Source organism: Miscanthus floridulus, chromosome 9 (genome assembly GCF_019320115.1).
Source record: "Miscanthus floridulus cultivar M001 chromosome 9, ASM1932011v1, whole genome shotgun sequence".
Lineage (NCBI taxonomy): Eukaryota > Viridiplantae > Streptophyta > Magnoliopsida > Poales > Poaceae > Miscanthus > Miscanthus floridulus.
In genome coordinates this window covers 46,194,881-46,205,042 of record NC_089588.1, presented here as the reverse complement: position 1 = coordinate 46,205,042, position 10,162 = coordinate 46,194,881, and the positions used below count along the sequence as shown (strand labels likewise).

The following is a 10,162-nucleotide window of genomic DNA, read 5'->3' as shown; positions in this document are numbered from 1 at the left end:
GTTAGGGGGGGAGAAACTGAGAGGGAGAGAGAGAGCTGAGCGGGCCGGCTCTTGTTTTGACCCGCGCGACCGTCCTACGTGGCGGTCAATGCCAGCGTGGCAGGTCAAAACCAGACACACGTCAGCGCAAACCGCCTCAATCGCGCCAAGAGGCTAAAATTGAACGGTTTTGAAAGTTCCAGTGCCTGGACCAGACGGTTTTATAGTTGGGGGTCAAAATTAGACCAACATAATAGTTGAGGGCAAAAAAAATGGACTTAATCCAAAATCAAAATAAGAGGTAAATATGTAATGCTAAACTAGGCCTAAGCACCGTCAGCTCTGCACCTCAGTTACTACGGCACAGAGGATACGGTGGGTCCTCCGTCTAACTCCGAAGCCACCAGCGCGGGCAGCCAAAGCAGGCCGGCAGGGGGGCCGGATGCCACGGCTGAAACGGCAGTCCCGCAAGCAACAGCATCGGCTCTTGCATTGCAGTCCCTTTTGTCCCGCCACCGGCCACCAATTTGATACAGCCTCTTGCCTATCTCTCTCTCTCTCTGTCTCCATGGCCGTGCCTCCGTGTACATATCTCCGCTCCGGCTCCGGTGCACATCCCGTGACCGCCGGCCGCGTATATCATCGATGAATCTGAGCCTCCATACGAGAGTCAAACGCAGAGCCTGATCCCCAGTTACCACGAGCTAAGCCCACACTAACTAGCTAGTCAGCCCTGAAATTGCTGCATCCTCTGCTCTGAGTATCTGCTCCCAAACCAGCAGCTTTCTCCCTTCTACTCTTCCTCACTCGCTTGCTCGCTCAATTCGCTCTTCTTCTTCTTGCTGCTGCTGCTCGTGGTGTCCTCGTGGTGTCAGATTGTTGCTCGGTGCGGTCGAAGAAGGAGCTGATCAAGAACTAGGGGAGGAAGGAAGGTGCTGGATCGGAAGGTATATAAATCCCTGTAACTGAGCTACTCTTTCTCTGATCCTCTCTGTTCTGATTGATGGCTCTGCATCCTGTTGGCAATAGGCTTTGTTGTTGATGCTGTAGTTAGTCTATACTACGGGTGTTTCCTTCCATGGGTTCCCTTTCTAGCTGGTAGCTTCTACCTACCTAGTTCTTGCTAGAGATACTAGCTGATGCGCTTCGTATCTCTACTCTTCGTCGATCTCCAGTAGTGTAGTTGTATTCATTTGTGTTCTGCAGGGTTATCATCTAAACTCTGTTTCATTTGTCGTTTTTGTGAGAGTTGTATCTGCACAGTGGAAGCTTCCACTCCAATCATTTCTTGATACCATAGAGTGTAGCTTGTAGAAGGTGAACGGTGCTAAGTAGCTTGGGCTTCTTGCACCCACACATTCCAGTAGTCCTGCTCCTGCACAAGAATATTTTCCTTTGTCGGCATGTTGAATATTTGCAACCTCCAATTAAGGAACCACCAGTTTTCCACGGCCAAACAAATTTTTTTTTCGTTTTACTTGGTAAATTGAATTTCTATTTATTTCCTTTTTTTCTCTTTGTGGGCTTTTAACTTGAGTGAAATAATCAGATTGAAAAATATACATTTGTCCTCTTTCAGAAAAAAAGAACAAATATACATGATCGTTGATGAAGATAATAGCTAATGTTTCTGTCATCACTCATCACCAAAGAAATGCCTCAACAAGGAGGAAACCTTCTTTTTTTTTTATAACAAACCAGGCAGAGGAGCGAAGAGGAAGAAACCTGTATATGTTGCTGTGTAGTTGCATGATACGAACTGATTTGATGACTCCTGATGATTTTCTGGCATATGTTGTTCTAATAGTCCAATATCTCACTCTCAGATAGGGGATATAGGCACCTGTTGGAATTATTACTAGTTGACTATGGTGCCAAAACTATCTTAGTTCAGAAGCTCTTATTTGTGGGATTTTTAGTAAAGTGTAAAGAAACAGTAAAATTGATAGGTGAGGGGTGTAAACTCTTCCCAAATCTGCACACTCGCCGAGCAATTTTGAGTTTCGATATATTCATGAAAAGTGAATGCATATATATTCTTCTCTATCAATATATGCCCGCTCTTGTCAATGACAGAAAAATGAATCCATTTTTATAAGAGGTATATGCATCGTAGGCCTTTGAACTTGTCTTGAGGTGTCACTTAGGTCCACAAACTCTCAAATCATACTTCTGGCACCCTAATGTTGTTTAAGTATGCCACTTAGGTCCATAACTCATCGGATCAAGATTTTGGCCGACGTGGCGTGGATAGAACGCACGTGAGCCGCGCGTGAGCTGGTCTAGGGCGTGCAAATAAGCAGAGAGGCCCCCCGCGACCGCTACCTCCGCCGTCTCCTCGCAGCCGACGAATCGCGTGCCAACTCATTCCAGCTCCGCGACGACAACGACAGGGTAGCGGCAGCGGCCACGTGATCCGGCTCGGCAGAGGTCCCGCTGACCTCTGGCATCCGGTTCCAGACGCTCAACTACGTCACCACCATCGCGCTCGGCAGCAGCAGCTCCGGCTTTGGCTCCCCCGCCGCGAACCTCACTGTCATCGTGGACATGGGAAGCGACCTCACCTGGGTGTAGTGCAAGCCCCGCTCCGCGTGCTACGCGCAGCGCGACCCGCTCTTCGACCCCATGGGCTCCGCCACCTACGTCGCGGTCCGGTGCAACGCCTCCGCGTGCGCGGCCTCCCTCAAGGCGGCCACCGGCACGTCGGGATCCTACGGTACCACCGGCGGCGGGGGAGGCAACGAGAGGTGCTACTACGTGTTGGCATACGGCGACGGGTCCTTCAGCCGCGGTGTGCTCGCCACGGACACGGTCGCGCTCGACGGCGCCAGCCTAGACGGGTTCGTGTTCAGTTGCGGGCTCAGCAACCGCGGCCTGTTCGGCGGCACGGCGGGGCTCATGGGCTTTGGCCACACCGAGCTGTCCCTGGTCTCCCAGACCACGTCCCGGTACGATGGCTCGAGGGCAGCGGCATGGGCGAGCCCCTGCGCCACGAGGGTGGTGCCGCCGATGGCCGCGCCGGTGATGTTGAGGAAGTAGAAGGGCGGCTGCGCCGGGTCGGCGATCATGCGGGTGTAGGCCACGGGCGTCGTGACTGCGGGAGTCGACGGAGCTGCTGCTACTGATGCGGCGCAGCAACTATCACCACGCCACGACGGCTGCGAACAGGGCGAGCTCCCTGACGGGGAGGATGCGCGGCGCGAGGCGCGTCATGTTGGCGGTGAAGGCTCGGACGGCGACCTTGGGGAGCGACTTGCTGAGGCTGATGCCGACGAGGCCGTCGCCGTCCTCGCGCTGCACGATGGCCAAGTGCGCATCGTCGGCGCCGGCGACGGTGGTGCGCTCCATGACGCGGAGCTCCATCTTGGCGCGCCCGAGGAGCGCCGGGTCGGTGGTGAGCAGCACGGCCGAGCCGCCGCAGTGGAAGAGGCAGTGGCCCAGCATCATGGACCTGTCGACGCCCGCATAGCAGTTGGGCGTGATGCACTCCGCGGAGACGACGAGCGCCAGCGTCGGGCGCCGCGGGGACTGGGACCGGGATCGCGCGTGCATGGTGCTCCGGGCGAGGTCCACGGCGACGAGCACGGCGGCGCATCCCATCCCGGAGAGGTTGTAGGCCGCGACGTCGTCGCGCATGCCGTGCGCGCGCACGATCCGGGACGCGAGCGACGGCGCCAGGTGGAACGTGCTGACGTCGTGGCGTGCCGAAAGCTACTACGCCGCATCAGTAGCAGCAGCTCCGCCGGCTCTGTTAGCACGCTAGCCTGCGCGGCTGCCAGAGCTCGCCTGCGCCGCCGCGCTCGCAGAGCAATGTGAGCTTGCCTACACTGGAGGTCCCCTCGCGCGCCTCCGCTGGTTCACGCCGCCGCCGGAGCTCGCCCGCACCGCTGCCCTCGAGCCATCGTACCGGGACGCGGTCTAGGAGACCAGGGACAGCTCGGCGCCACCAACGTGCTCATCGACTCCGGCACGGTGATCACGCACCTAGCGCCGTCCGTGTACCGCGCCGCGCCGTGTTTAAGTATGCTGACAGCTCTAGTAAGAGGAGGGGAAATTGAGGATATGAAAAGAACTGGGGGGGCCTCTCTGCTTATTTGCACGCCCCAGGCCAGGATCACGCGTGGCTCACGTGCGCTCTGTCCACGCCACGTCGGTCAAAACCTTGATCCGATGAGTTATGGACCTAAGTGGCATACTTAAACAATATTAGTGTGCCAGAAGAACGATTTGAGAGTTTGTGGACCTAAATGGCACCCCGAGACAAAGTTCAAGGGCCTATGATGCATATATCTCTTTTTATAAACTTTATTGAAAACTATGGTTTATTTTCTTGATGTAGCCTTCTAAGTACACCTACAATCTTGTATTTATTTGACATGATAAGTAAGAATCAATCTATAGATACTGAATGAGGATTCCAGCATGCATTATATTTCAAAACTACGGTCATATACCACAAAAAAAGCTGTAGACTAGTTGTCACGTTTTATACAGCAATGAGAGAGTACATGATACTCTGGAGAATTAGTCAGTGGAGCTAGAACCCAAAAACATTTCTTTAGCAAGATCAAAAGCTACCACCGATAATTATTCTTTACCGTTATCATTTTAGAATCCAGTCATGGGGGCAAAACATGTTAGGTCAATTTCTTCTTTTCTTGGCCATACCGCCAAGAACTGATGCCAAAATTGGATCACATCCTTCCCCAGTAACACTCTCTTTTACACAGGTCCCTCATAACGTGTCGCTTCAAGGTTTCACTAGTTATCCAGCTAAGCACCATGATTTTGGGCCATTTCCCATGTTAGACACTGATGGCTCACTAAAATAGTAAGTGCCAAAGTGTGTTCCCACTGAAATTGCTTTGACCATCTTCTTTTTATCCTTGTGTGTGGATTCCATCATCTGATCCCATTATACATCTCTGGTGAGTGCTCTGCCTTTTCGCCGGCCGGTTAACTTGGTGGAGGTGAATATGTGTGGTGTGGTGTGGCTTGGCTTCCATGAGGCAATCTATTGCATTTCCTGGTGTTTGTGGTGAAATGAAGGCAACAGAACAGGGTAGAGGCTGTCATGTGGGGCTGCTGTAGGCGCATGCGTCCAGCGCTGGTGGCTGAGTCCAGCTTGCTGTCCTCAATCTGAGGAGTGCATGGTGACCACATCCAGCGCATGGTGGCTGAGTCCAGCCGGAGGTTTAGTTAGTGAATGGTTAGCAGGGTTAGCGGTGAATGGCTAGCAGTGAGTGAAGGGGCGGTTAGCATTGAGTGAAGGAGCTTAGTCGGTGGAATAGCTAGCCGTGAGGCTATGTAAGCCGATTAGCATCTCTGGATGGGCAAGCAATGAAGAAAAAACAATCAACCCAATTCCCCCAAATACTCTGGTCCCCCTCCACGTCGACTTTGCTCGGCCTTCCTCCTGGCAATGGTAATCCTCCCTACCCCAAATGAACTAAGGTCCATAACAGAGGCAGTGGAAGGTGGGAGCTGGCAGGTCATCGTCTCTGAACATGTTTACATAGGAAACCAACTTGGGGCCTTGGGGGTGTCCAAATCACCTACCTGTTTGTGCATATAGTTGTGGCCACCTATGCAGTTTTTGAGGCTGACATTAGCCTAGTCCAAAAAAGATGAACAGAAGTTTTGAATTTTTTTTGTCGCTTCAACTCATCTAATACTTTATCACCAAGAAATTGGATGGTTAATGAACTATAACCATGACTCATATCTCTTGTTTTCCATTTTCAGGTCTTCTGAATCTCAGACATTCAGGACAGCACAAGAACCCATGTGATCCATTTCTTCAGAGAATCTGCCAACACCATCTGCTTGCCATGAGAGGACAAATCCTTGCCTACCTCCCTCTGAATCTGATCACACTCCTCTCGCTCTTCCTGAGCTGCACCTGTCAAATCGACTCCCAAACACAAGCCCTCCTCCAGTTCAAGGCCGGGCTGAACGACCCTCTGAACCACCTCGTGTCATGGACGAACGCCACCTCCAAGTGTCGCTTCTTCGGCGTCCGGTGCGACGACGACAGCACCGGCTCCGGCACGGTCACCGAGATCTCGCTGTCGAGCATGAACCTCTCCGGTGGGATCTCGCCGTCCGTTGGGGCGCTGCACGGCCTGGCGCGGCTTAAGCTCGACTCCAACTCGCTCTCGGGGCCCGTGCCGCCTGAGCTGGCGAAATGCACGCAGCTCCGGTTCCTGAACCTGTCCTACAACAGCCTCGCCGGGGAGCTGCCGGACCTGTCCGCGCTGACGGCGCTCCAGGCCCTCGACGTCGAGAACAATGCCTTCACCGGGCGCTTCCCGGCGTGGGTCGGCAACCTGTCCGGCCTCACCACGCTCAGCGTCGGCATGAACAGCTACGACCCAGGGGAGACGCCGCCGATGATCGGCAACCTCAGGAACCTGACGTACCTGTACCTGGCAGGCAGCAGCTTGACGGGGGTGATACCAGACTCCATCTTCGGGCTCACCGCGCTGGAGACGCTGGACATGTCCATGAACAATCTCGCCGGCGTGATCCAGCCGGCCATCGGAAAACTCCGGAACCTGTGGAAGATCGAGCTGTACAAGAACAACCTCGCTGGCGAGCTCCCGCCGGAGCTCGGGGAACTGACCAAGCTGCGGGAGATCGACGTGTCCCAGAACCAGATCAGCGGCAGGATCCCGGCGCCGTTCGCGGCGCTCACGGGGTTCACGGTCATCCAGCTCTACCACAACAACCTGTCCGGGCCGATCCCGGCGGAGTGGGGCGACCTGCGGTACCTCACGAGCTTCTCCATCTACGAGAACCGATTCTCCGGCGAGTTCCCGGCCAACTTCGGCCGGTTCTCACCGCTCAACAGCGTCGACATCTCCGAGAACGCCTTCGTCGGGCCTTTCCCGAGGTACCTGTGCCGCGGCAACAACCTCCAGTTCCTTCTCGCTCTCCAGAACGGCTTCTCCGGCGAGTTCCCGGAGGAGTACGCGGCGTGCAAGAGCCTGCAACGCTTCCGGATCAACAAGAACCGGTTCACCGGCGACCTCCCGGATGGCCTGTGGGGGCTCCCGGCGGCGACGATCATCGACGTGTCCGACAACGAGTTCACCGGAGCCATGTCGCCGCTGATCGGGCAGGCGCAGAGCCTCAACCAGCTGTGGCTGCAGAACAACAACCTCAGCGGGGCAATACCGCCGGAAATCGGCCGGCTCGGGCAGGTGCAGAAGCTCTACCTGTCCAACAACTCCTTCTCGGGCTCCATACCGTCGGAGATCGGGAGCCTGTCGCAGCTGACGGCGCTGCACCTGGAGGACAACGAGTTCAGCGGCGCCTTGCCGGACGACATCGGCGGCTGCATCAGGCTCGTCGAGATCGACGTCTCCCAGAACGCGCTGTCCGGGCCGATTCCGGCCTCGCTGTCGCTGCTGTCGTCGCTCAACTCGCTCAACCTCTCCAACAACGAGCTCAGCGGGCCGATCCCGACGAGCCTCCAGGCGCTCAAGCTCAGCTCCATCGACTTCTCCTGGAACCAGCTCACCGGGAACGTTCCGCCGGGGCTTCTGGTGCTCGCCGGCGGCAGCCAGGCGTTTGCCCGAAACCCCGGCCTCTGCGTTGACGGCAGGTCCGACCTCGGCGTCTGCAACGTGGACGGCGGCCACAAGGACGGCCTCGCCACGAAGTCGCAGCTTGTGCTGGTGCTGGTCCTTGTCTCGGCGACGCTGCTGCTCGTGGCCGGCATCCTGTTTGTGAGCTACCGGAGCTTCAAGCTCGAGGAGCTCAAGAAGAGGGACCTGGAGCACGGCGACGGGTACGGGCAGTGGAAGCTGGAGTCGTTCCACCCGCTGGAGCTGGACGCCGACGAGATCTGCGCCGTCGGGGAGGAGAACCTAATCGGGTCGGGCGGCACGGGGCGCGTGTACCGGCTGGAGCTCAAGGGCCGCGGCGGCGGCGGCGGCGGCGTGGTGGCCGTGAAGCGGCTGTGGAAGGGCAACGCGGAGCGGGTGATGGCCGCCGAGATGGCCATCCTCGGCAAGGTCCGGCACCGGAACATCCTCAAGCTGCACGCGTGCCTGTCGCGCGGCGAGCTCAACTTCATCGTCTACGAGTACATGCCGCGCGGCAACCTGCACCAGGCGCTCCGGCGGGAGGCCAAGGGCAGCGGGCGCCCGGAGCTGGACTGGCAGCGCCGCTGCAAGATCGCGCTCGGCGCGGCCAAGGGGCTCATGTACCTCCACCACGACTGCACGCCGGCCATCATCCACCGCGACATCAAGTCCACCAACATCCTGCTCGACGAGGACTACGAGGCCAAGATCGCCGACTTCGGCATCGCCAAGGTCGCCGAGGATTCCTCCGACTCCGAGTTCAGCTGCTTCGCCGGAACCCATGGCTACCTCGCGCCAGGTGAGTCTTAATCTGAGTATTTGACACCCTTTGCACAATTGTTTGCGTGCCACGTAGACTTACTGGCCATCTGGGGTTTTCACGTTCGCAGAGCTGGCCTACTCGCTCAAAGTGACGGAGAAGACGGACGTGTACAGCTTCGGCGTGGTGCTGCTGGAGCTGGTCACCGGCCGGAGCCCGATCGACCCGCGCTTCGGCGAGGGCAGGGACATCGTGTCCTGGCTGTCCAGCAAGCTCGCCTCGGAGAGCCTCGACGACGTCCTGGACCCGCGGGTCGCCGTGCTGGCCAGGGAGAGGGACGACATGCTCAAGGTGCTCAAGATCGCCGTGCTTTGCACCGCCAAGCTGCCGGCGGGCCGGCCGACCATGAGAGACGTGGTAAAGATGCTCACCGATGCCGGCGCGGGCCCCTGCAGCCCGCGCGGCAAGCCCCCGTCAAGGGTCTGCAGCGACAAGAGCTGCTGCTGAATTTTTGGAGCAGGCTCTGCCTCTTGCCACCGATAGATATGCCTCTGCTTCTTCGTTCAATCCCTGGTGCCATCTGCGCTATGTGATAGGACCATATTTTGTACTTGCAGGTATTTTGTACAATGATTAAACTGAAGTAGTCCTTAATCCTCATTAATGTAAGCCATATTTTGGTCAAAAAATCTTTGAAAGCTATATTATCACCTTTTGTTCCTCTTATAAGTTATAATTATATGCTATAATTGCTACAGAATAGTAATATCATCAGAAAAAATATTTTTAAAATGAGGCAAATACCACTTTTGTGAAGATGCATATAATTTGATTAATTATTTTTCAATAAAAATGCCATTAGATGATTTTTTGCATAACAATAACATAAGCACAGACAATTCATAGTCCAATCTATGTACAGAGCTTTGATAGACCTTATTGTCATTCCAAGAAACAGCTTCATTTGGAAATTAAAGCTTCCTCTCAATGTTGGTGCTATCTACAAAAAGGACTCGTCCTAACAAAAGATAATTTAGCTACGAGGTAATAGAGAGGTAATGTGAATGTTACTTGTATCATCTAATTGAAACAATACCACAAATTGTCCTTTTTATGACAGCAAATTGTCCTTTTGTTGTTATTTTGCAGATTCATTTGGAGAGTGGTATAAATTGCTTTTGATCTTACTAGTTATTGGCCCATGCATTGCAATGGGCACGGTCACACAAAACTTACACTGAGATACATCTCTCCCAAAAAATAACATGCACATAAAATACATGAACACTTCATGGTATATGTCTACAGGTCAAACTAAAACCTTTCAACATCTTTTCGAGCAAATAACAATAGTCACCATATCTTGAATTCATCATGGCAGCGGCACAAAACATTTGTGATCTAACATGCAGACAAAGCTAAGTATTGGTATACTTCCCTTTGAATGTTTTATAAAAATAAGGTGCATCCTTCATAATAGGTAAAGTTTATTTTATTAATTAAGAGCCAAAAAAAAGTAAGGTTGGAGGCGATTGGTTACATCATTGTTATGTACCCAAAAAATTCAAATTTGAGATGGAGCTCTTATCTCTAGGTCACTCAACTTCTCCAATTTAGCTCATATTTGGTGAAATTAGTTAAAGCCACCCCTGGAAGAATTATGTATCTGTATCAGAAGCGTGAAACCATATGGACGTTGTGCACCCAGACACCACCCCTCCAATTGCTCTTTGAGAAGAGCATGGAAAACACAATCTAATTTCACCAAATATGAGCGAAGTTGGAAGTCACAAACCTGCAAGAACTTGTGTGTTTGGCTCTTTGGGACCAG

General features: G+C 54.1%; 2 protein-coding genes across 5 annotated transcripts; one reads left to right on the top strand and one right to left on the bottom strand.

The window, feature by feature from the left end:
* Positions 1-444: 444 nt before the first annotated feature.
* On the top strand, positions 445-9,041 carry LOC136483680 (receptor protein-tyrosine kinase CEPR2-like). Of its 4 annotated transcripts, XM_066480812.1 has the most exons (4): positions 445-926; positions 4,710-4,810; positions 5,725-8,370; positions 8,462-9,041. In XM_066480812.1, exons 3-4 carry the CDS (start codon positions 5,811-5,813, stop codon positions 8,836-8,838), a joined length of 2,937 nt encoding a protein of 978 aa, XP_066336909.1. In that variant the 5' UTR covers positions 445-926; positions 4,710-4,810; positions 5,725-5,810; the 3' UTR covers positions 8,839-9,041. The 4 variants fall into 4 exon arrangements, with proteins under 4 accessions (XP_066336909.1, XP_066336910.1, XP_066336908.1 ...); XM_066480813.1 differs by lacking the exon at positions 4,710-4,810 and having other exon boundaries at positions 445-911; XM_066480811.1 differs by lacking the exon at positions 4,710-4,810.
* Positions 3,121-3,615, bottom strand: LOC136479804 (3-ketoacyl-CoA synthase 19-like). Its single transcript, XM_066477548.1, has one exon. It carries the CDS (start codon positions 3,613-3,615, stop codon positions 3,121-3,123), a length of 495 nt encoding a protein of 164 aa, XP_066333645.1.
* Positions 9,042-10,162: the final 1,121 nt, after the last annotated feature.